Source organism: Gallinula chloropus (assembly GCF_964237585.1).
Source record: "Gallinula chloropus genome assembly, chromosome: Z".
Lineage (NCBI taxonomy): Eukaryota > Metazoa > Chordata > Aves > Gruiformes > Rallidae > Gallinula > Gallinula chloropus.
Genome location: NC_140089.1, coordinates 3,562,827 through 3,588,971, shown reverse-complemented (window position 1 = coordinate 3,588,971; position 26,145 = coordinate 3,562,827). Strand labels below are relative to the sequence as shown.

At 44.9% G+C, this 26,145-nt stretch overlaps 1 protein-coding gene across 1 annotated transcript in view; it reads left to right on the top strand.

Annotated features, from left to right (window-relative positions):
* ADGRV1 (adhesion G protein-coupled receptor V1) overlaps nt 1-21,130 on the top strand; it is a gene marked incomplete at its 5' end in the record, with an annotated part of 304,575 nt that extends 283,445 nt beyond the window's left edge. The window contains 3 exons of the mRNA XM_084279017.1: nt 7,557-7,748; nt 10,224-10,401; nt 20,624-21,130. Of these exons, the coding sequence (XP_084135143.1) occupies nt 7,557-7,748; nt 10,224-10,401; nt 20,624-20,742 (489 nt within the window). The 3' untranslated portion in view covers nt 20,743-21,130. The remainder of the gene's footprint in view (nt 1-7,556; nt 7,749-10,223; nt 10,402-20,623) is intronic.
* Between the last annotated feature and the right edge of the window lie 5,015 nt (nt 21,131-26,145).

The following is a 26,145-nucleotide window of genomic DNA, read 5'->3' as shown; positions in this document are numbered from 1 at the left end:
TATCTTTGTGTTTAACCTGTGAACACATCAGTAAATTAATGATAGACATGGGAATGGTTACTTTTTCTCCATTACATATTTATGATGTCTTCTGTGTGTGTGTGTTTCTGGGTACATGCATGTGGTGGCGGTTGGTTGGTTCAGCAGTCCGTTGCATGGTGTTGCCTCCCAAAACAGTTTGAGTTCCACAGCCCTCAGTCACATTCCTTGTTGTCCTTTGCTTTTGCTGTGTATTTTCAGAACTTCAGCTGTGGCTGACACAAATCTCTCCCCTACAAAGCAAAGAGGAGAGTAAATACTTCAGGAAGCAAAGTGCGGATAAGCGGTAATTGTTCCCAGTAGAAAGTCTGATAAGAGAAGTGATACGATTGATAAGAATTATAATAGTTTCATCAAAACTGGTGCTTAATGGCAAATAAACAGTCGAACCCCTGATGATACACAGCGGGTCCAAAGTCGACTTATTAAGTGTAATCACCCGTTGGCAGGGTTGCACTGCTAAGGACCTGTCTTTTACAATAGTCCCTCTGAACGCTCGGAGAAAGGGGTTAGATTTAACAGAAGATTTACATTTCAAAGGTTAATATTTCTGGAGGGCCAGGAGTGGGAGATGTTAAGTGATGGCTTAGCATGTAGTGTCATGTGACTGAGATGATACTTGTGTCGCGATGACACCAAGAAAAGGTCTTCAAGCTGTTCTCAGGTTAAAATACGGTTGGAGACGGCGTGGGAAAACAAAGTGCACACCAAAGGCTGCTTCTTGATATATGGACATGCACGAAAATGCTGTGCCTGCAATTTATTGTAATTATCACTGAAGATAAGGAAACTGGCAGGAGGAAATAGACAATTATACACATTTTATGTGTGCCATATGGTTGGAGTTATAAATGCTATTGTGTGTATGAATATTCAGTTGCATGGTTAAATTTTCTTCAAAAAAAGTTATTAGGAAAGGCAAGGCTATCAAACATATATGATACATTTTACAATGGCCCTGATAATAATTTCCTGAATATGATTCCTTTAACACTGTGAGTCATTTTTTTTTGCTGTGTAGATACTAGCCTCTTGAACATGGTGAAACACGCAGATTTTCTGGGTTTATCAGGCCAGTAATTTCCCCCAGAGCAACAGGCACTGGTTAGGTAAATCAGTGCTAATCCACAGCAGGCTTTGACTGGCCAGTGATGGAAAACTACGTGAGAAAAGAAAACTCCACAGCCCAAGAACTTTCAGTAAATTAGTGAAATCCCCGAGGAAGTTCACAAGACGTCAGCCAAAGCCCTAATGTGCGTAAGCATCAGCCAAGACCCTGGCACCAGGACTGCCAGGAGCACCCGTGGCCATCGACAGCTGACCAGGAAGGACAGTCTGACCATTAAACTTCACAAGCAAAGGGCTTTTTAGGACTGGTTGCCAAGTGTAAATCAGCGTAGTCCAGACAGAATGAGATTAAATCCAACTCTGATAAGATTAAATTAAAAAAAAATAAAAACCAAACCCCACAAAGTGAAACTAACCAAAGTATAAACCATCATGCAGAATTCCTCTACAGTGACTGCAGACAGCTAGTCTCAAAAGCTGATCGGGGTAAAGACAACCATTCTGTTAGAAGACATGCCTGTTTGGGTTATTTTTTGGGATTTTTTCACCAGGCACCAACAAACATGTAACACTAAGAGAAATGTGGTAGCCACGCTGATCTAAGGATCAGAATAATCCAGTTCTGGACACAGAGGTCTTTCTGTGGTCTAACAGAAAGACAGCATTTTTCTTCACAAGCTTTGATTTCAGTTAAAATATTATCTTTTGAGAAAAAAAAAATACAAAACTTCCAGTGATTTAGTCAGATGATGGTAAATTCAATTTTTCCAAATTAAAGTCAGAATTTAAGGAGGCCCTCTGTAGAGTGGACCAACATTTTGCTAGTGCTGGTACATACCCTGAAACAGGTTGAGGAAGTGCTCAAATGTGTGTGTGTGGGAGGGTGTTTCTTGTTGTGGGTGTTTTAAAATCTAATGTCTTGGTGTGTTTGTGTTTATTGAAGCACAGAATAACAGAATTACAAGGTTGGAAAAGACCTTTAAGATCATCAAGTCCAACTGTTCCCATCCAATGCTAAACCATATCCCTAAATTTAAAATTATGTCATATAGTAGATATCCATGTGTGGGATACAGTAGGCATCTTCATGTTCTCTCAGTGTGTGTAAAAAAGAGATGATGAAGAGGTTTGTTGATGGCCCACAGCCTGTTGGATCCTCCCTCATTACTATTAGCAGTGTTATCTTAATTTCCAAAGTTAGAAGCAATTTAGTGTCAGCACAATGAGTTGGAACATGAATTAGAAGATGAAAAGGCAGAGAGACTTCAAGTGTCCAAATTGCAAAGCAAGCTCTCTATGGGTCATTCCTGCACGTTTGCAAGTGATTTTATGAACTCTAAAACCTATTCAGTCCTTTTCTTGAAAGCTGGAGAAGTCTGCCCTGAATTTACTAGCTTCCTGCAGCTGACACTGCACAGAATAAATCAAGCTGCTGTATCTGAGAATCCCCCTCACATCCATGTGTGCATGAAACCCTCCCAAAAATGATAAAATTCGTCAGGAAAAGCCTCCCTTCTCCTCCTTAAGAGAAATTTCCAGTCTCTTTGGGTGGCCTGTTCTAGTCATTAATTACCCTCACATTAAGTATGTTTTCCTTATACCCAGTCGGAACCTCCCTGGTACATCTCATTCTCCTGCCATGCCTCTTGTGCATTGGAAAATTAATAGCAGTTCATGGCTTTTAATTCCCCTCTGAGCCTCCTTCACACCAAACAGCCCAGCCTGTCCTCACAAACCATTTGTGTGAGGTGTAACTATCTTGGTGGCCCTTCACTGGACTTGCTGAAGTTCTTACCCATGCAGTGCTCTACCCATCTAGAATGACAATATCCTAACTTGGGTAGCAGAGTGATGTGGAAGACCGTGCTGAAAGCCTTGCAAAAACTCAAAGCAGATGCGATCCACCACCTTCCCTCTGTCCGTTGGACCGGTCACAGAAGGCAATCAGGTTGGTCAGGTACCTGTAGCTTATTGGAAGGAAGATTGGTGAAGTATCAATAGGATCCTGGGGTGCAACAAAAGGAGCATGGCCAGCAGGTCAAAGAAGGTGATCCTTCCCTTCTACTCTGCCCTGGTCAGGCCCCACATGTACTGTATCCAGTTCTGGGCTGCCCAGTACAAAAAAGACCATCCTGGATAGAGTCTAGGGGAAGCAATGAAGGTGATTAAAGGTCTGGAGCATCTCCCCTACAAGGAATGGCTGAGTGAGCTGGGACTGTTCAGCCTGGAGGAAAGAAGACTGAGAGGGGATCTGGTCAGTGTTTATAAATATCTGAAGTGTGGGACACAGGGGGACATGGGCAGCCTCTTCTCAGTGTCTGTGGGGACAGGACAAGGGGTGATGGTCTCAAGTGGGAGCACGGGGAGTTCCACATCAGTCTGGGGAAGAACTTCTTCCTGGTGAGGTTGAGGGAGCCCTGGGACAGGCTGCCCAGGGGGTGTGGAGTCTCCTTCTCTGGAGAGATTCCAGACCCATCTGGACGCCGACCTGTGCAACCTGTCCTAGGGAGCCTGCTTTGGCAGGGGGGTTGGGCCTGATGAGCTCTTGAGCTCCCTTCCAATCCCTACAGTTCTGTGATTCTCTAATCATAACCTAGAGCAGCATCCAGGCTGTTCCCACCTCACTGGCTGCAAAGGTCCCAGTGGACTCTTGTGCATATAATCTTTCCTTCAGAGACTTGTAGCTGTTACTTTTCTGGATTTTTTTTCTCCTAACACAACAATGCAAAAGAGCAGATGTACTGACCAGCGTGCTGAGGTGTAATAACAAAAGCTTCCCCCTCCCAGCCCCAGCTGAGAGGGAAACCAACTTGCAAGGGACTGAGCGAAGCCCCATCTCCCAGTCCCTGCCCCCCTACACTGCGAGCAGGGGGAAGAAGGGAGCAAGATCATGGCTAAAGGGAAGTCTGCTTAGAATGGAGGGGTGGGGGGAAGGTGCTACTGAGAACCCCATCTTCCCCAGTCCCTGCCCCCCTGTACTGCGAGGTGGGGAGGGGGAAGAAGGGAGCAAAATCCTGACTAAAGTCTGCTAAGAAGGGAATGGTGAGGGGAAAGTGTTTTAAGATCTGGTTACGTTTGTTTTAAGATCCGGTCGTGCTCTCAACTCCAGTTCCTTTGCTGGTCTTTGTAGTGTAGTGTAATAAAGTAGAGTAGTTTCTCTTTTCTTCACTTTGTGTTGAGTCTGTTTTGTCCACATCGTTGATGACAGAGTGATCTCTCCCTGTCCTTATTTAGACTCCTGAGCCTCTTAATATATATTTTCTCCCCTGTCCAACTAAGAAGGGGAGTAATAGACTGACTTCGGTGGGCATCTGGCCTCCAGCCAGGGCTAAACCACCACAGTCCTCCATCAGCATGTGTCAGTCAAATAACCAGCAGCCTTTACTGACAATATTCAACAGAACTTGACTTTCTCTGGGGTTCATACTTGGTCCAACTGGCAAGGACAATGTCTATATATCTCTGAAAAAGTAAAGCAGTGCCAACTTGGCCAAAGTTGTTTATATGATAACCACAGTGAAACGCACATTACCATGCCAGCAGCCTTATTTTCAGAGTATTTTAAGACTATTAAAAGTTGAAGTGAGAAGCAATGTAATGACTGTTAAAAGTGTGAGGAAGGACAGTGAAATTCTCAGACTAGTGCTGCTGAAAAAAACCCACCGACACTGTGAAAGCTGCGGTTGCACTGACACAACCCGAGTGTCTGCATCCTGCCTTTGTTCTTCCAGATTAAACAGACAGGTAGCTAAAATCAGCATTGATCAATATGACTTCATCCATGGCATCTTCATGCACACCATCATTGGAACACAGAGGTCTTTGGGTGGGGCTGTTTGCCTTGCTTTGATTTCCCAAAATTCAGTTGCAGCGTTTCCTAGTAGAGGTGCTGGTAGAATAAGACCGCAAAACCCTTGTGATACTTCAAACAAAACCACAGTGATGGTACACAGGAGCTCACCTCTGCAGAGTGTATTTTCCTGAGGCTCTAAACTTGGGTAGGAATATGGGTCAAAGAAGGTTCCATCCCTTTTTCCAGCTGAGCAGGAAATCTTCCATCCAGCAACATGGTTCCTCTGCAGATGTGTAAACTACTTCAGTGCTGGGTTTTGTTGGGTATAAGCTTCTGTTTGTAAGGCATTGCCATAATACTTTCCAAGAACAAAAGAAATATAACTCACAGTTTTTGTTTCTGTGAGCTAACGCAGCTCCTGTCCTTAGACAGTCACACAACCTCCCCGAGTCCATGTGCTCATCATGGGAGGACCCAAAGGAGCTGCCTCATCACCCGTCTGCATCAAGATGCGGGAGGTCTCTGAGCCGCAGAGGCTGAAGGTCCTTCTCAGCCTTGGGAAAAGGAGCATGGCAGCAGGAGTGCCACACCAGGGATGCATCTTTGGGATGCTGGTTGCTGCTGCCCAGGACAGGGGTCATCATCTCTGGACAAGAGTGACAGGCAGCAGCAGTGGCAGAAAGGATGCTTTGGGTGTCAAAATGCCTTTCTGTAGCTCTGGTAGAACAATAGATCCTGAGAAATAGCACAATCTGAAACAGAGAGTTAAAGTAGGACATCAGGCTGAGTTAAGGAGGTAATTGTGGCACTTTATTCCATGTTTATTTGTTTTAGAAGAGTTTCCCCACTTGGGTCTGCACAGGAGAGTGGCATGGGTCTTGCACAGCAATGCATTCTGTCTCTGCAATTCTGAAAGATGGAGCTGTGCAGCATTTTAAGCTAATGGGTTTTCTTGAAAAGTACAAAACCACTTGCAATGTGTGTGCAACTTTTGTGGCTAGGTCCTCAGAGACTGAAATGCTGGAGGCTGCTCTGGTTTCGGTGTCGTCACTGTTATCTTTCTTCTTGGGTTTTTTTATCCTTTTCATATCCATTAAATGGCTGAAATTAAAAGAAATCCATTTGCCAGTCCCATTATGCTTGACCTACATCAGAGTCCTTAGATGTGTTTATAGACTGAAAGGACATTTTGATTCCTTTTCAGTGTCTCTTAAGTGCAACACGTGTTCTCATCCACTTTTTGGAATGTATTTACTTACGCCTATCACACAGTTTCTTTTGGTGAACTGCTCTGTGTCCTCAAAAAAACCCCAACCAAATACTCAGGAAAAATGGTAAAATGCTATCTTGAATCATTGTTTTTAACACTGGCTAGCACTTAAAATTAATGCACACATGGAGCTGCATGGCCTTATAGCACCTGTATGAGGGTATTTCTAGTGTTTGGCCAGCTGAGATTGAAATCCCATCAAATCCCATTAACATCTTTAGGAGGCTGTTCTGTCATATAGATTTGGGCACTGTAAATTATGAATCTGTAGATCACAAAGCACTGCCACCTGTTTTATAGGGGTGGAAATGGACATGTATCTGGGGTCTTTACAGTCTCCATGTACTTTGAAAACTTCCATTAGGAAATCCCAAATATAGTTAGATGAGACTCCTTACTGTTTATTATCCGAGTTGTTACTTTTCTGCCAATGGGTCCCTTTCCAATAAATTGTTCTGTTCAGTACAATGGGTTTCAGAGGTCTAGAGGACAATGTGAAATGCAAAAACCAATGCAATTGGAATTATATTTCATCAACCAGGAAGAATCCAGAAGTCTTATTTCTGTACCTTGTCAATTAACCCTTTCTTTAGTAATTATTCAACTGCAGTTCAACATTGATTTATCAGCTGAAATGTATTCCTTTCTCTTGGCATTACTGCAGCCTGAGACTTAGAGAAAGTCATATTTCATATTCAGGACCTCTGGATTCCTTTGCCAACGAAAGTCATGGTTATGGTACTTTACTTAGCTAAGCCTAAAGATCAAAATTAGCAAGTTTTAAAGATCAGCAGAGGCATCCATCAGACCCTTTGTAGTTATCACAAATGGTTACTCCAGTAATCCAGCACTGAATTAGCAGATATCATAGAGAATGCAATTTATAGTTACAACTTGGTATCTGTGACGGCAGCAGTGCGTTTGCACCAGATTGAAATTGGGGCCAGAATGCAAAGAGCCAGAAGGTCAGTAGGGAAGAAAAAGAATTGTCTCTAGGCCAGCAGCCAATTCCTACTGTAAAGGTGGCCCTTAACCACATTGCCACTTCTGTGACAACTGCGAAACTTGAGTTGGTTTTGTTGCTGTTGGGATCATGGCTTTGCTTTGCAAAAGCATCCGTGTTCAACCAGATAATCGTTTCCAAGGAGTCCTTTGTGTTGAGTTTGGGTATTGTATGTGTGGTTAGTTGGAGGCCTCAGGATATGAACTTAATTTTTAACTTCTATTTTCCACAGAAAGTGGCTGCAGCCCTCTGGGTCACAGACTGTTGATGTAGGTGAGGGCGTCTGCTTCAGCATATAGGACCTTGCCATGGCCACACTCCAACCTTGAGCTTAGATTCCCTGCATTTCACAAGCTGATGTTCTTTTTCTCTCTTTGTTCCAGGGTCTTTATGTCTTTGTGGTATATTTCATCCTGCACAACCAGCTTTGCTGCCCTGTGAAAGCAAGTTATACTGTAGACATGAATGGGCATACAACTCCGGGGTCGGCTTTCTTCACGCACGGCAGTGGTCTGCCAGCTGCAGGTGGAGAGATCAGCAAGTCCACTCAGAACCTCATCAGTGCTATGGAAGAGGTAACAGTGCTCTACTGTCATTAACTACCACATTGAGAATGGATCTGGAGGCTTAGATGGCAGTTCTGAAGTGCAATAAATAGGAATTAGATGGTAATTATCGTAGGTTGGCTTTGGGGAGGGAGGGGTGTACTTTTTTCACCCTAAAAATTCTTGTTAATGTTTAGCCCTGGTAGTATTCTTGAAATTCACAATTCCCTGGTAAAATCCCATCTAGAGAATTTCCCCTTTTCTGCTTGACTCTTCAGTTTGTTAGAGAGGCTGCTTAAAGCGTTGTGAAAAGTAGGTCATGAGAAATCAAAATACTAAGTGGTTTTAATGCAGGCTTTAGATACTGTGCAGAATTCCTGGAAATTTCAACAGAATAGAGTATCAGAATAAAATGGGAAGGGAATGGAAGGGATTACTTTTGAGGAAGATGATAATTGGACTGAGTCCAGAGGAGGCCACGGAGATGATCCCAGGGCTGGAGGACCTGTGCTCTGGAGCCAGGCTGGGAGAGCTGGGCTGGCTCAGCCTGGAGAAGAGAAGGCTGCTTCTGGGGAGAGCTCTGAGACCCTTCCTGTCCCTTGAGGGGCTCCAGGAGAACTCGAGAGGGGCTGGTGCTGAGGGCAGGGAGGGCCAGGGCCAGGGGAACAGCCTTCAGCTGCAGGAGGGCAGCTGGAGAGGGGCTGGGAGGCAGAAATCCTTTCCGGGGAGGGAGGAGGCCCTGGCACAGGGTGTCCAGAGAAGCTGGGGCTGCTCCTGGATCCCTGGCAGGGTTCAAGGACCAGTTGGATGATGCTTTGGGCAACCTGGGCTGGGGGGAGGTGTCCCTGCCTGTGGCAGGGGGGTACTGGGTGGCTCTGAGGGCTCTTCCCACCTAAACCAGTTTGAGGTTCTGTGATTTTCAGTCTCTCTGTTGCTGGAATCACTTTTCACTACCTGCAGTAAACCAAGGTGACTTTTGCTGCTGTGTGAACGTGTATATTGATAGAAATATTTGAACATTTTCCAGATGAACTTTTTTTTTTTTCCTAGAAAAGCAGTGATTTAATGGAATTGAAATCTTTCAAGGGAACGTGTCAGTTCTAGTAATAATTCTTTGTGGAAACCAACCTGCTTACCTGGCAGCTGTTTTGCCCATTGCTCTACCTGCTTGACTGTAGGTTTCCCTGTTTTATAAAGCTCCTCAGCTGCCTCCTGGCAGACCAATAAATTTCTTTGAGTTCTTAGCATCTCACTTAAGGTGGTGTTTGTCCTCCCTGTTTAGTGGACAGCATAGGTGCTCAGGTCTACATGGCGAGCTTTTGTGTTCCTGAGCTACTAAACAGTGGGTGAGCAATAAACCAAGAAAATACATTTTCAGTGCCCTCAAATATATATTTATATTACTTACACTTTATATATCATATATAATAGTATGTAATATATAACATGTAATGTTCATGGCCTAGAGGAGGCCACAAAGATGATCAGGGATCTGGAGGGAGTTGGGCCTGAGAGGGAGAGAGACTATTGCAGGGACAGGACATGGGGTGATGGCTTCAAGCTGACAGAGGGCAGGGTTAGGTCAGGCATTAGGAAGAAATTCTTCACTCTGAGGGTGGTGAGGCCCTGGCACAGGGTGCCCAGAGAGGCTGTGAAGACCCATCCCTGGAGGTGTTCAAGGCCGGGTTGGATGGGCCTTTGAGCACACTGGTCTGGTGAGAGTGTCCCTGCCCATGGCAGAGGAGTTGGAACTAGATGGGCTTTGAGGTCCCTTCCAACCCAAACCATTTTATGATTCTATGGTGTATAATTCCATTGTATAATATATAACATATAATATATATTTTAGCTTTTTATTTTAAGGAGGCAGACTTTCATTTAAGAGGTAGATTTTCAAACCCACCTCTTCTCTCATGAACTGGAATTCTGATTTTTTTCTGGGGCTCCACTTTCACTGGCAGATGAACTGTAGAAAACTTGATATCAAATCTGTAGGGCTGTGCACCACCGCCAGACCCTTCAAAGGCTGGCAAATTACTTTATAACATTGTGTTGGTAAACATGGAGATGCACTGGGTTGCCAACTGTAGATCATATAATGGAAAGTAATGATGATTACTGGCTAGGGAAGGGAGAAGCAGAGTCCAGCACAGGAAAAGGCAGTGGTAAGAAAGGAGTGAGCTGGAATATTTCAGTGCTTTAATGTGAAGTTCTCCATACCAGGGACAAATGTTCAGAAATAGCAATATTTTGTTCATCTTTTTTGAGATGGTTAGGACCAGCATAATAAACACAAGGCTAAGTGACTTGTAATTAAATTACTTATATATAATACATCTTAAATATGAAAGAAATGAAAGGAAGGGGAGGAGGGAGAAGGAAGGAAGGAAACAAGGAAGGAAGGAAGCAAGGAAGGAAGGAAGGAAGGACTTTGGTCATAGTTTTCAGTTTATACAGTATATTTTAGATTATTACTGCATTTCTGTGTTTTTTTAAACCTTGCAGGTGCCTGCAGACTGGGAGAGGGCATCCTTGCAGCCTGCTAGTCAAGCTAGTGCTGCCTTCAAGCAGAGTCCACAAAATGGCAATGTTTTCCACACTTCTGGAGGATTTAGTACCAGCTCATTGGTTGCTGATGAGGAATCACAAGAGTTTGATGACCTTATATTTGCTTTAAAGACTGGTGAGTGACTCTTCTCCTGGCTCCTCAAAGGTGATGATGTTGCTCCTCTGTCTAGTGGTGTCAGTACTCAATGAGATCCAATTAATGGGATCCATTAATATATTCTGATTGCCAGTGAAAATCCGTAGTAAAATTCTTTAGCCTCTGACTGTTATTCCATGAAAGATTTTGTGCAGGGAATCTAGAATAACAGAAAAGGAGTCATGTTTTGAGTTGTAATGATAAGCAGACCCACAGAAAGCAGCAGCAGGACCGACAATTTTTCACAAGTGCTTAAATGGGTAATTGGCTGCCTCTAGACATGGGCTGTCTTGTCTTCTTTTCCTTTTTTCTTTTTCAAATTGATCCCTACAGAATAAGCAATGCAACAAGTGTAACTTCATAAATATTGATTGTCCCAACAAGTGTAAGACAAGCTATTTATATAGAATACATTTGGACCTGGAAAATTATGTACTGGAAAGATCAACTAGATAGATAGACTTCTCCCCAAACTCAAGAGCCCCCCGGTGCTGCTGGAGGACAGAAGCAGGGAGGCCACTCTAGGTGTCCACACTCAAACTACACCTGAAAATGAATCACTTTTATTCAGAATCACATCAATAGAATTAGAGTTCATGCCTTCAGAATCCCTGTGGGCTTTGCCCTCAGTTATCTGCTGCTTTCCACCTTCTAACCCACTCCACCAATCAAACTTCAGGGTATTCAAAAGATGATACAAATAGAGAGGCCAGACTTGTCCACAGGCAAAAGAAATGAAGGAAAACCTGGTTCAAAGATGGGCCAACCTGTGAATGTCTGATAAGATGACCGTATAGGCAAAGAAAAGCCACCAGATAAGACCTAGCAGATGGTAACCCAAGCCCACCTTTTGTAGGCACCAGGTGAAATACCAACAGACTAGCTTGGACTAGGAGATCACCTTGGTCTTTTGGGATACCATTGAGCCTTGCAGGAGACAACAGTGAGGTGACATTATCAGCTGAAGTGTCCTTGCACCAATAATGTCAGGAGTTTGTTCCCTTCAGCGACACCAAGAAAAACACCCCAAATTGTTGGAAGAACTAGGAATGCTGCTGGTGAAGGGGTAGTTTTATTCAGTGCATTCATAAAACTTTATCTCCTAAGTCAGTTTCCACTGAAGAAAACTCTTCTAATTCGGAAGATAACTAGATGGTTAATAACTGGCCCAGAGCTAAGAAATACAAATTTTAATGAAGATTGTCACAAAATCTGTATTGCACCTGTTAATTTTCCTGACTACTTCTACTTTGTTATTCAGTTAATGATTTTGGACAAGACTTTCAAGCCTCAGTGCATAAACTTACAGCTGCAAACCCTTTTTTTTAGGGACCCAAGGCAGTGGCTTTTACTTCTGCACTCTTTCCTGAATATTTTGAAGGCAACCAGATCATTCATAGATAGTTAATAAGATATGAAGCCGTTCACATCTAACACTGCCACCCACACACACAACGTTACTACCTAAGCAGTTGGCCTATTTTCTCTATTAAACTCTACACACCGTGGAAGGATGAGCCTTAAATCATGACAAACTGTCTAGGCAACAGCAGTAGTTAAAACTCATGGTTAATACAATTCACCACAACTTTAGCATTTAATGATTTTTCAATAAATCTCCCAAGCTCCACGCTTAGTTAATTTGTTTTCAGCCCCATTTCCTTTCAGGAAGTAGGTCTGCAACCAGCTTTTTATTATTTTGCCAGAATTTTATTATTGTCTTCTTTATTAATATTTTATTGCCATTTGTTCTTATAAGCCCATTGTATTTAATGCAATTTGAAGCAGAGACCTCAGGCCACAGCTGGAGAAAAAATGTCATTTTTTTAATGACTGATTCAAGTAGTACCTGTACATTTTACCCCAACGCTTATCTGTGTGCCCAAACCATGTCCCCAGAGACATTACAAGGACAAAATAAAGATGATTTCTAAACCAAACCAGTAGTCCCATCTGGTTCCAGCCTGACACACAGCATCTCAACAAGCCGAAGTGAAGAGGCGGTGTTGAGGTTAAAGTAGATTTAACCACCAAAGTAAATGTTTATCAGCTATTGTCTTAGATACAGGCTGTAGATCAACACATACTTAAACAAACAAGCAAAAAAAAAAATTAAGTGAGCTTTTCTGTAATTAAATATCATATCTGCTTTATTGCTTTCATCCAGACCTGCTCTCCAGCCTGGTTCGGTGCATGGCCAAGGAGCAGAAGTGCTCCTGATGGCATGAGGCAGGGAACCATGTGGAAGCAATAAAAAGGGAGATGAGATGGATTTCTTCTCTGGCACTACAGGCTTATGCTGCTGAAGTATTTACTGAGCTGTAGTCTGGTGGGAATTTTATGATACTGTTAAGCTAGCGGGCACTGGTAGGAGCTTGTCTCCTGGTCCCTCCTGGCAGCACATTTCTACTTTCTCTCTTGCATTGCTGCTCATCCTCACATGAAACCACAACAACCTGAGTTAAAGACTCTCTCTTCCCTTTCCTCTCCCCACCTCTCCCTCTCTCTTTGCCTCTCCACATCAGTTTGATGCTCTTTGTGCACCAGTCCCAGCTTCAAGCAAGCACTGGTCATCAGCAACTGGAAAATCAGAGAGGTATTCTCTGAATAGGCAAAAATGTCTGTGCAGCTGGGATGATTTTTTTGCTGCCTTGCTTTTGTCTGCCATTTCAGAGAATCATAGAGTTATAGAATGGTCTGGGTTGGAAGGGACCCCAAGGATTAGAGAGCTCCAACCCCCCTGCCACAGGCAGGGACACCAACCTCCAGGCCTGGAGCTACACAAGGTTGCCCAGGGCCCCATCCAGCCTGGCCTTGAACACCCTCAGGCATGGGACACCCACCCCAAATCTGGGCAGCTCCTTCCAGCCCCTCACCACTCTCTCTGTAAAAAACATCCCCCTAATATCTCATCTAACCCTTCCCTCCTCCAGCTTCACTCCATCCCCCTTGTCCTACCAGTCTCTGCCCTTTAACAAGCTGATTCCCCTCCTGTTCCTCTGCTCCCTTCAGGGACTGGAAGGCTGCAATGAGGTCCCCCTGCAGCCTTCTCTTCTCCAGGCTGAACCAGCCCAGCTCCCTCAGCCTCTCTGCGTAGGGGAGCTGCTCCAGCCCTCTAATCATCTTTGTGGCTCCTCTGAACCCTCTCCAACAGTCCCACATCTTTCTTGTCCTGGGGCCCCAGCTCTGGACACAGGACTCCAGCTGGGGCCTCACGAGGGCAGAGCAGAGAGGGACAATCACCTCCCTGTCCCTTCTGGCCACCCCTCTTCTGATGACAGTCCTTGTTAAACCTTTATAGACCAGGCTTTACTTCAGTAGGCCTGAGAGTTCCTCACCTCAAGCCCCTGGGAGAGCAAGGAGAAGGTGTTTTGCAACACCTCAGCTGTTCTTATCAGTCCTCAAAAGGGAAGTGAGGCTGTGGGGTATGGAGGAAGGATAGCAATGCTTGCTCTGCTTGTGCTTTTACCTCTGATAAGCGGAAACAGAAACCCCCGTTATCTGTCCTTCCCTAAAACCATCAATCTCTAACCAAACTCAGCCTCAGCTGTGCTAAAATATTATCTCCCACTCAGAAGGTTGTCTGAGGATCAGTGCTGATGAGCAGAGGAGTATGCAAAAACGTCTCTATGCCTCTTCCCACATCATCTGTCCTCCCTGCTGATGTAGTTTGGAGCTGTCTCAAGGTTACTTCAATTCATGCCGGTATAATCTGGAGGCCAGGATGGGTGAGAATGTGGGTCCTGCTGCCCACTGCAGCTGGACCATCTCAGCAGCAGCCGTGAGGGATGGCTGGTGCAGGTGAAAAGAGATCAGACAACTTTATTCTCTAACTTTGCCAGGGGTTGGTGATTTGCAGGTTGCAGCACCGCAGCTCCACAAATAGATGCGTTGGCACACTGGCCCGTATTGCTAAAGCAACGCGCCGTAGAGCCATGCACTTAGCCCTTGGTCCCATAATCATTAATGCTGGGCCTAATTACAGATTAACTTGAAATACGGACTGGATCAGATGAAGGCAGACAGCTGTGTTTCTAGCAACCTAGGTGGACAGCACTGCACTGTTCCTGAGCCAGCTTTTCTGCCGGCGTTACGCAAGCCTCACATCTCGTGGCCGTAGAATTTTGTCTGGTGCAAGAAATCCGAAAGCTGGGCTTCTTACAGCATGAAGTCATGGCCTCTGAGTGCCTTATCAATTAATCCTCCCTTTCCCAAAGGTATGATTTTAAAAGGGCAGACAATGGCAGGACAAGGGCGATGGATTAAAAGCTAAAGGAAGGAAGGGTTAGATGAGATATTAGGGGGAAGTTTTTTACAGAGGGAGTGGTGAGGGGCTGGAAGGGGCTGCCCAGATTTGGGGTGGATGCCCCATCCCTGGAAGTGTTCAAGGCCAGGTTGGATGGGGCCCTGGGCAACCTTGTGTAGCTCCAGGCCTGGAGGTTGGTGGCCCTGCCTGTGGCAGAGGGGTTGGAACTCTGTGATCCTTGGGGTCCCTTCCAACCCATGCCATTCTATCATTCTGTGATTCTATATGATTTGTGAGCAATCACAAATGAAAAGTTAAATGAATATGCAAAACCCCCTCCCTCCCTCCCTCCCTCCCTCCCTCCCTCCCTCCCTTCCTTCCTTCCTTCCTTCCTTCCTTCCTTCCTTCCTTCCTTCCTTCCTTCCTTCCTTCCTTCCTTCCTTCCTTCCTTCCTTCCTTCCTTCCTTCCTGCCTTCCTGCCTTCCTGCCTTCCTTCCTTCCTTCCTTCCTTCCTGCCTTCCTGCCTTCCTGCCTTCCTTCCTGCCTTCCTTCCTGCCTTCCTTCCTGCCTTCCTGCCTTCTTGCCCTCCTGCCCTCCCACTTCAAAACAGAAATTAGGTGGGTTGATAAGGCAGGGCGTGAATCTGGCACTTTGCCACCATCTACAGTTTATCTGCCCTGTGACAGTCTCCAGGATACTGCACTCAACATGTTTCTGAATGTGAACTTTCCAGTCACAGAAAGACAGACAGACAGACAGAAAGTTCATAGAGTCACAGAACCACCTGGGTCGGAAGAGACCCTTTAGATCATTGAGTCCAGCCACAGCCTAACCCTGCCCAGCCCCCTGAGTTCACGTCCTTAAGCACTTCATCTACAAGCCTGTTAAGTACCTGCAGGGATGGTGGCTCCACAACCTCCCTGGGCAGCCTGTCCCAATGCCTGACAACCCTTTTGGTAAACACATTCTTCCTGATATCTGACATAAACCTCCCTTGGTGCAATTTTAAGCCATTTCCTCCCATCCTATTGCCTGTCACCCAACAGAAGAGACCAATCCTGACTAGTTGGGTTGGAAGGAACCTCAAAGCCCATCTAGTCCCAACCCCTTGCTCAATCTTCTTTCCTTCAGTTTAAACCTATTCCCCTTGTCCCGTCCCTCCCTGCCCTTGGCTTGAGACCCTCTCCAACTTTCCTGAAGCCCCTCGAGAGACTGGAAGGGGCTCAGGTGTCTCCCCAGAACTTTCTTTTCTCCAGGCTGAACCAGCCCAGGTCTCCCAGACAGTCTTTGTAGGAGAAGTGCTCCAGCCTTTGCATCACCTCCACGGCCTCCTCTGGACTCCCTCCAGATGTTCCCTGTAGTTCTGGATGCCCAAAATGAGATGCTTAATTCCTAAACGTAGAGTGGCAGGCACAAAGGTTTAAAAATTGCTGACTTACTTTGTAACTCTAGCTGTCTTAGACTGAAAACTACAAGTTGGTTTACATAGCATCATTACTGTAATAGCTGCATTTGTGGGGGTGTTTTTAACCTGTACAGTCAATTTTTCTGAGTATTCTCAATGTAAACTGTTTATTTAGGATTTATCACATATGCCACTATTAAGAGCAAAAGTACACTGAGGCGTGGGCATATAAATATCCTTCATTGATACTGTCCAATATATATTTGGAAAGAACCATGTGCTAGGCTGGTATTCTTGCTCTCACCTACTAATGTCTTTGCAAACTACTTCCTACAGGGGTGGGTCGTCAGTCAGTGCTGGAGGGGTTTGGGCCTCTCCCATTCACATCCCACTCAAAGGAATGAATCGATACTGTTCTGTAGTGGTGGACAAGAGCACTCATAGGAGATCAGACTATAGACAGAAACTCAGAGATTTTGGTCTACTCCTATTCTGCTGGCTTCCTTTTTAACTCCCTGTCCCTAACCAGAGAAGGAATCCTCAGGGAATCCTGCTACACTGGGCCTTGGCCTCAGTGACAGGAACATAGGACTCTGTGACAATCTGGATGGACGTGGTCTTATCAAATCTTCTATCAATATAAACCTTGCACAAGAGATCAGAGGAGAAAAGAGATCTAGTCCAAAATGACAGCAGTTTTAGAGCTAAACAGTGCAATTGTCAAAAACTAGTTAGTGAATCAATGCCCTTCTCAGTAAATAAATAAGCCTTGGGTAGATTATAAAAGCTATAACATGTCTTTCACATAAACTGCCTTGGAGCTGGCTGGCCTTCCAAAAAACCCCTGCAGTACAAGAGATGAGGTGATACAGTCAGCATGGGGAATCCCAACTATGCTTTTCAGTATGGACTTGAACATAGAACCTGTTGGCAGTTGAACATGACTACATGATATCCAGGAAGCATTTTATTTAGTCCCATATGAACTTTTATTTGTGGCAGCCTGGATATCTGTCAGTGTTATTTCTGTAAAGCTGGAACCCTGAAGAATTAAATCGTGTGGTTTACTCATTTCTAACATGCCTTACACATGGAATATTGCTTGATTGCTTGAGGAAGATAATGGAAGTGTTTATGAGATAAAAATTCTCCCCAGAGATATGGGAGCCAGTAATTAGAAAAACAAACTCTACGTCCCTTAGAACGTTTTGGTGAAAGTTTGAGATATCTCGGAGGGAGCAGATGATAACAGCTGGTGTTCCAGGGAGTGTAGGAATGCGATGATGAAATCCTTCAACCAGTAGATGTCACTGGCGGGATCTCGATGGGTTCGCAAGGCGAGCTGTGACTTCTCAGTACTTTGATTCCAGAAGAGAGGAAGAAAGGCCTCATCTCCCTGGGCCTTTTGCTTAAAATAGTTCCTTCACAAACTGGGGAAGAGTCATGCTCCCTGCTACATACTTACCATCCAAGTCTTGCATCTCTGGGGCAGTACATGATTTTGGGGATCTGACTGAGTTTAAATTCTGCTCTAATCTGAGAACCAGCCGGACCTAGGAACTTTGTAAGGCTCCACCACAGAAACTGTTGTACCCTTCCTTCCCAGTCTGCCAGCTGTTTGGTAAGCTGCTATCCTGGTTACATTTCAGCTCTCACTCCTAAAAAGTATCAGCTCTTAACATAGTCTGTCTTTGCATGAGCAGCAAAGGCCCTTGTAAACCCAAAGTAGCCTACCTTCAGTCTCTGGTTGATAGAGTTCCTTGTAAGAACCTCTGCAACAAAGAAAATCTCCTCTCACTTTCCACAAAGAGTACACAACCTATGCATCTACATGACATTTAAGCATACACATAGCACAGGACCTCATTAGACCATTACCTGATGGTTTTATAGTTCTTCAAGAAACCCCCATACTGAATCATTGCAGTATAGCCACCTCTAAGACAGGTATCTAACTCCAACAGTGAGTTTCCCCCAAAAATCTTGTCAGGGTGATCATATTTATATAAAATGATTCAAAATGTTTTCAATTTTTTTTATTTTTTCCTTTTTTGACTTTTGTACCCTCTTCAGGCTAAATAGATGTTTTTCAGCAAATTCCAACATTATTGGTGCTACACAAGAAGCATTGTCTTGTTTCTCCAAACTTTTGTTTACTTCAAAGTTACTACCTTGCTCTGCCATCCCCAAACAGTAAATACAGCAGTCTGATTTATTTTCTCTATTGCACTCATGTTTCCTTTCTAAAACAAACAGTTTTAGAGAAGATAAGGAAAAAAACCAACTTACTTATGCAATTGCTGTTTTTCCCAGGGCTTCCAAGCGTCTTCTAGTTACTAGGACCATTAGGACCATGATTCAATTAAAAGGTTAAATGTACATATAAATTTAAATCAGTAACTACAGCTTAATCATCTTCAGTACACTTTTAAACAGGCATTTTAATGATTCAGAGCCTAATTGTCTTGTCTTTACTATTGTATCTCTGTATGTTGACGGGTTTTTACTCTTGTCATTCTAAGACAGTAATTGCTGGTCTCAAGAGCTTGGGTCATACAGATCTGAGAACAGGACTCATCTGGCAGATGAGATGAATGAATGCACGCCAGCTCCATGGCCCAGACACCAAAACCAGGTGTAAGCAGGATCATGGTGCAGGAATACCCAGTTTTCACGTGGGTGCAGAAGGTCTGGGTTCACGCAGCGCTGCACCCGAGTTTGGCCCCTAACAGGGCTTCTTCCAGACCTCTGTGTGAGAGCCTGCTTAGTCCTGCAGCTTCTTCTGCTCAGCTTCTTTGAACCAAGCTCCACATCCCAAGATTTCAGCCTGACTTCCCACAGCAAGGGAGCATCCCACAGCTGTCCCCTTCTCCGTAATTCTTTTCTCCTTGGAAGGTGGGGGTAGCAGGAGGGAGGGTGCTATGGAAACACTGTGCAAGAGGGGAACATTCGGTGCCATAGCAAACGACGAGGTAACTCCGAAAAAAGTGCCTTGTCTTTTGCTGAGCAAGCTAAAGCCTGGAAATGTCAGCTGAACAGCTGATAGAAACTGAAAAACTGATAGAAACTGAAAAACTGATAGAAACTCCTGAAAACTTTTTTTTTTTTTAATGTGAAAATGCATATTGCTGCCTCTCACAGCTTACTCTGTGTGGAGCTTTTTGAACCAAATGTCATTCCTTTGCAGCTCCCTTGGACCACGTGCAGTTACAGGCCTACAAGAAAGCTGGGGAGAGGGACTTTTTAGAAGGGCCTGGAGTGACAGGATGAGGGGGAATGGTTTTAAATTGGAAGGGGGTGGATTTAGATTGGATATTAGGAAGAAATTATTCTCTCTGAGGGTGGTGAGGCCCTGCCACAGGTTGAACAGGAAAGTGGTGGCTGCCCCCTCCCTGGAGGTGTGCAAGGCCGGGTTGGATGGGGCCTTGAGCGGCCTGGTCTGGCGAGAGGTGTCCTTGCCCACGGCAGGGGGTTAGGACTTGATAATCTTTAAGGTCCCCTCCAGCCCAAACCATTCTGTGTTTCTATGATTCTACTTCTGCCCAATATTAGTAAGTTCTCTAGTTATTTGTGACATCGGTGTAAGACCACACCCAAAATTAGTCTGTCTTGAAATCCCTACGCCTAATTACACCGATCAGTTCTCAACAAATTTAAAGCCTGGATGTCCCACACCCTAACAAGACAGATGTACATTTTAGGATTTGCTCTACAGCTCAAAAAGGAGCTGAAAATGCACTGAAGTGTATAGTTACAACTGATACCCAGCATATGGTCATAAATTCATAAAAAGTAGGATCCTGTATCTTCCCAGTAAAGAACTAAAACCTCTCCTACCAAAAAAACCCCCCAAAACCGAAAACTGCCAAAAAAGCAAGAAGTTAGCAGATCTCCTGTAACAAAAGGATGGGGAAGGTGGCCTCCTGAGGTCTCTTCCTGACATGTTTTGTAAGTTTCCATGGGCCAAACTCTAGTATTATCTCCCTGTAGAAGAAAAACACAATACACCAGCTTGTGCCAAATGTGGGTTTAAAGAATATTTAGTCAGCATCTTTTTCTCATGTTGAAATTACAATCCTATTAAAACAGCTGGAATTATAGTTTAACAGCGAAATTGTATCATTAAAAAATCAATTTTTCATGAAGATGTCCTTGGAAATACCAGAATGTAACAGCCAGACCATGAACCCAGCCTAAGCCGGGCCTTGATTTATGCTCTTGTGATTTCAAGGCAACCTCTGAATAGCTATTGTACCATTTACTGTGACAAATAGAGCGACTGGCAGGGGAACGATGAAAAAGCATTATCTGGATGGTAGAAAACTACGTCAGATAATGTTATAATCTGTGGATTCACAATTGTAGGATAGGAGGAGGAAAGTTGCCACATCGCTGCAGGGCAGGGAAGTCTCTCAATACCCAGAATAAAGCAGAGCAGGACCCAGCATCGCCACTTCTCTGTCAGGATTTCATTCTCACCGATTCTTCTTTTCTTGCCTTTTATTTTCTCTTTCATTTTATTATTTTTCCTGTGTATTTTGCTGTTTCAGGTGCAGGTCTCAGTGTCAGCGACAATGAGTCTTGTCATGGCAGCCAGGACGGTGGCAGCATGGCGAACTCCCAGATCGTAGAGCTCAGAAGAATACCCATAGCAGACACTCACCTCTAACTCAGCGGTTTGCTTGGGGAATTTGGGGATTTTATTTGTTTTGTTGGATTTTTTTGTTGGTTTTTTTGTTGGTTTTTTTTTTTTTTTAATTCAATCCTTGGTATTTTTATATTTGTACTTCCTTTTGCACTAAAACCCTCTATGAAGCTGTGTAGTAGAATGCTGTGAGCTTTACTGAATGTTTAACAAGGAATGTTTGCTTGAGGTTTTGTATACCAGAAAATAAACTATAAATTTTTCACAGTGGCTGAGCATCAATAGAGACCAGGGCGATCGGCCTAGATTTGTATCTTGTAGCTAGATGACATACTTCACAAACTGTAGCTTTTTTTTTTTAATTAACCTGTACGTGTAACACTAATTAATAAAAAAAAATAATAGAGTCTGTTTGATACAAACTGTTATTTCTGTTATTTCTGCACGCTGATTATGGAATGGAAGGTGATACAGGCACACTGTCAGACAGGAGAAGGTTGTCATTACACACAGTTCTTCAAAGTTTCCTATAGCTGTACCCTCCCCATTGGTTCTTGAGTTATCCCAAATCTGTGAACTCCACAAACTCAAACAAAGACACACACTGGAGCCAGAAAGCTCACAGTTTAAATGGTGACATGATAAAATAAGCAGTGATCTGAAAGGAGCGGAGGGGAGGGGAGGGGAGATAAAGGACAAGAGAGAAACCACTGGCAGCTGCATGCTGCCCACTGCGTTATCTTTCTGGTTTCATAATAATAAACTCTCACTCTTCTCACAGTCAGAAATAAGGGGGAATTCCAAAGAGTCGGATTTTATGTTAAGCTCTGTGGGTGCTGGGTAGCTCTCCCTTGCTCTGATTGAAGGGTTCAAGTACTGCGTTACAAACAGGTCAGTAATCTGGGGTCGTAAATGAGCAAGAAAAGTTCCTCCCTTGAAAGAAAAAAGAAGGAAAAAACAGAGAGGAAGTTATCTCAGAACTGAGAGGGGGAGGCAAAGCCGATCGTGTAGGAATCATTAACTCTGCCTATGCACAGACACTCTGGAAGAAAAACACATTAAGGCAGGAAAGCAAGGGAATTTTCCTCTGTACATTTCTGAGCAGAGTATAGAAATGCAGCAAATGGGAGTGCAAGCCTTTCATACCTTCTTGGGGAACTTGCCTAAAGGCTAAACGCTGGGCGAGCTCTGAAGCTCAGAGCAGCAACCTCTCCCTTTCAAAGGGAACTTTTGTTATGGAAACCTTTCTGTGAGTTTTACTAGCCATACACAAATTTTACTGTATCTAATTACTTGCTGAGCTGGAGGGGGGGAGATAGGGGGGGAAGAAACAACAAAAAAAAAAGAAGAAAAAAGGAAAAAAGGCCAAACAAGCACCACTTTCTGCGTCCCAGTTCTGTAACAGCTGGTAGAGCTGCATGGCTTACACTCATCACTCATACCCAGAGCAGACATAATCTTTAAGGTCTGATACAAACACAGTCGCAGGCACAGGAAACTATTTCTAGCCAGCAAACCCTTACACAAGTGCTTCTTAAGTACACATTTGAATTGATGGGAAATGAGAGTGTCTATATTTAATTAGTACGTGTTCTGCTTGCGTCGAGTCTTAAATTTCCAGCTCCCAGGAATTTTGTTGACTCTGTTCATGCTGGCCACGCCACGGAGCAAACGGGGCTGAGCCTTTGTGGTTGATGGCAACACTAACTTCAGGGTGAGGTGTGTGGTGGGGGGAAATGAGACTCGCCACGGGGCAGCAAGAGAGAAGGGGTGGCCTTTGCAATGGGACACAGTGCATCTGAAGGAGGACGGGGCAGCTTTGTGCAAGGATGAGCCAGCTAAGCACAGTTTGTAATTCAATTTTCTGCCCATACTTACACATGCTGAAAGGGGACTTCTCTGGGTAACCCAACGAACTGCAAGCATTCATCAGACCAGTGTCTCAGCCCAGTTAAAATTCGTTTTGGACGCTGCACTACACTGCTTTTTAAACCTCTGCGCAGGAAGCCTGTCACTTGAAGAGTTTTCTATTTCCTCTCATTCTTCCTGAATCATGAGTGTTGTCCATCACCGACACATCTCCTCTCCCACGAAAGCCTTAACGTGAAGCCCGCGGAGCGATTGCAACACTTGCTCCCTTGCGAGAGGCAGTCAGGGCTGTAGCAGATGTTTCGTTAACTGGCGCTACATGCCACTACATGCTGGGAGAAAACTTATAAAAGGAGGATGTTTGTTTGATTTTTGACTCACCACCATAAATGCTAATACTTTGTGTCACTTCAACTTGTTGCACAACTGGCCCGGTTAGGGATTTACTGTAAAATGCATCAGCGTTTTCGGAGCGGATCAGGAGGGTGACGTCTGCTTGCCAGCATGTCTCAGACTGTGAAGTCTCCAGGTGGTGCTCGCATGGCTTCAGATCAGGAGACGAATTTTGGTTTCGTTCTAGTAGCTTTTGGGTGGTTTTTAATAGGAAAACTGGTGGGTTTCTCTCAGCTTCTCTCGCAGCAGAGGGAGCAGGAGCAGGGTACCTGCGTACTTGGACTCAGAGATGCCTGGCAGTCTGGAACACCACCTCAGCAGTCGCCTTGCCTTCATGTAACCAGCTAGAGTTCCACCTGTGATCCCTGATTTCGGGCATTATTTAGAACTATTTGATAGAGAGTGTGAACTTCTTTGGTTTCTATAGGATGAATGAATCCACAGCTAGACGCTTTCTTCCCAGGGAGAGTGGAGGCCCTGGTACAGGATGCCCAGAGAAGCTGGGGTTGCCCCTGAATCCCTGGAGGTGTTCAAGGCCAGGTTGGATGGGGCTTTGGGCACCCTGGGATGGAGACATGTCCCTGCTCTTGGCAGGGGGTAGCACTAGATGGGCTTTGAGGTCCCTTTCCACCCAAGCCATTCTACCTAAGGAGCTGCCATGTTCAGATGACTAACTCCTTCCACCCTTTGCTTTCTTCCTCTAAAGTCAAGAACACCAGGACACTTGCTGCGTTTGTTTTCTTCCCTACAAAAGGAGCCATCGCTTCTCCACAGGAGCCCATTCTCTGTGTTCAGAAGGGCAGAAGGAGCTATGGTTAATATATGTGTAAGATCAGTAGCTCACTGTGTGGAGGAGGACTTCCTTTCCAGACCAGCTTTACCTGAAGCTACGTTAGTATGTATGTAGATCAGATGAACAACTGGATGTGTTTCAGGAGTTTATAATAATCACCCCTGTGCCAATATAGAGTAACTTCACTTTGTGAAGTATGCCTGCTTGTATTTCACATTCAAGTGCATACCTGATGGAAAGTAGTAAGTTCAATGGACATCTTCTAAATGTTTTAGAGAGCCCGTGGAGAAGATACTGATTTCTTTTTTCTTGGCACATATCCAAAATAACTCAATTTGTATCAGGGACCTGAAAAATAAAATCAGCTTTTTTGGTTCTGTGTTGGTTTTTATTTTTAAATTTTACAACCGATAGAAGAGCTTCAAAATATCCACGTTCTGTCTCCACCATGTAAATGCTTAGTGCTCCAATATCCTACATCTGAAGACATCATCCTGCAGAGAACTGTGCAGTGAGAGCTTTGATCTGCAAGGGATTAAATTGTATTGAGAGCTTTACAGCAACAAAGTGCCTATGTGCTCAACATAAAATTATGTTAAATTGACTGATCATGCAGAGGTTTGACTAGAAAATTGCTTAAGTTCAGGCATATCCTGCTGTCAAATACATTTTGCTATGGCTCAGCCTACACTGTTGACCTCAAGCTACTGCTGTAAATTTTGCTTCACCAGCATTAGTGCGAACCAGTAAAAAATCACGTGTGCCCAGTTTGGTGGCAGTGAAATTTGCTTCTGAGTTACATCTACTGGTGGTAATGTAGTAAAAATACCACATACAGTGTAGTGCTAGTCTGTTCCAATCAGTTTTTTATTCTATTCATTTCCACAGAAAGAATAAAAAACAATGTCAACTTTTTGTTTCATGGTTCAAAATCATCTTCTGTGCCATAAATACAGGGAAAGAGCCCAGAGAAGCTGGGGCTGCCCCTGGATCCCTGGCAAGGTTCAAGGCCGGGTTGGATGGGGCTTGGGGCACCCTGGGCTGAGAGGGGGTGTCCCTGTCCATGAGAGGGGGCCACTGAGCCCTTTGGATGCAAGCCAGTCTGAGCTTCTGAAATTCTATGGTTTTATCCAGTTTCACCCCACCTGGAGAAAATATCTATTGAGAGGCTCAGGAGTGGAGATAAGGAGAGGGAGAGGTCATCCCACAATCAGCAAAATGGGCAGAACAGACTCAACACGGAATAAAGGACAGAAAACTCTCTAATTGATGTCACTGCCCTGCACCCCCAGTGACACCAGTCGCATGATGAGAAGTGCAGCCAGAGCTTAAAGCACCCCCCCCACACACACCCCTCCCTGCTTAGCAAACTTCACTTGAGTCAGGATTTCGCTCCCTTCTTCCCCCCACTGTGGCACAGGGAGGGGCAGGGACTGGGGGAAACGGGGGTTTCAGTCAGTTCTTCATAAGTTGTTTTCCTTCTTAGATGGGGGGAGCATTCCTCACCCCCTGCCCCTGCTGCACCCTGGGGTCCCACCCACAGCGGACAGTCCTCCATGAACTTCTCCAGTGTGAGTCCTTTCCCACAGAGCATCAGCTCTTCCGCAGCTGCCCCAGCGTGGGTCACTGCTCTGGGTGCAGTCATCAATCACAGAATGTCTCTCAGTCTCTCAGGCCCAGACTGCTCCAGGCTGGTCCCCCACGGGGTCACAAGCCCCCCAGCAAACCTGCTCTGGTGTGGGTCGCTCTCTCACTCAGCTCTGTGTCTCTGTCACTCTGCAAGTGCTGCCAGGGGCTTGCTGCAACACAGGTCACAGCCTCTTCTGTATGTCTCCCCCTGCTCCAGCGTGGGGCCTCTCCACAGGCTGCAGGTGGGGTCTGGGCCTTTTCCATGGGCTGTGGGGGGCACCCACTCCACCATGGGTTTCTCCAAGGGCATCTCTCTCTCTGGCACCTGGGCCACCTCCTCCCCTCCCTTCCCTGCCCTTGGTGCCTGCACAGTCTCTCCCACCTTTTCACAAAAAGCAGCCGCTGGCATTTTCCCTCCTCACTGTGATTCCCAGAGGTGCTGTGACCGGTGCTGATGGGCTCAGCCTTGGTCAGCATCAGGTCCGGCCTTGAGCTGGCTGGTCTTTGCTCTGGGGGGGGGCTGATGAAAGCTCCAGAAGCTTCCCCTGCAGCCCCCTCCTCCTCCAGAACCTTGCCACACAGAATCACAACATTGTACAAACTGGCCCAAATGGGAACACAAAGAAACTAAAGGTGGTTTTGGTTGGGTGGGATTAACTCATTCAATGGCCTGTTAACGGAAGAGGCATCATACCCAAATTTCAGAGAAATTTATAAATATTTCTTGTTGTTATTACTGAATT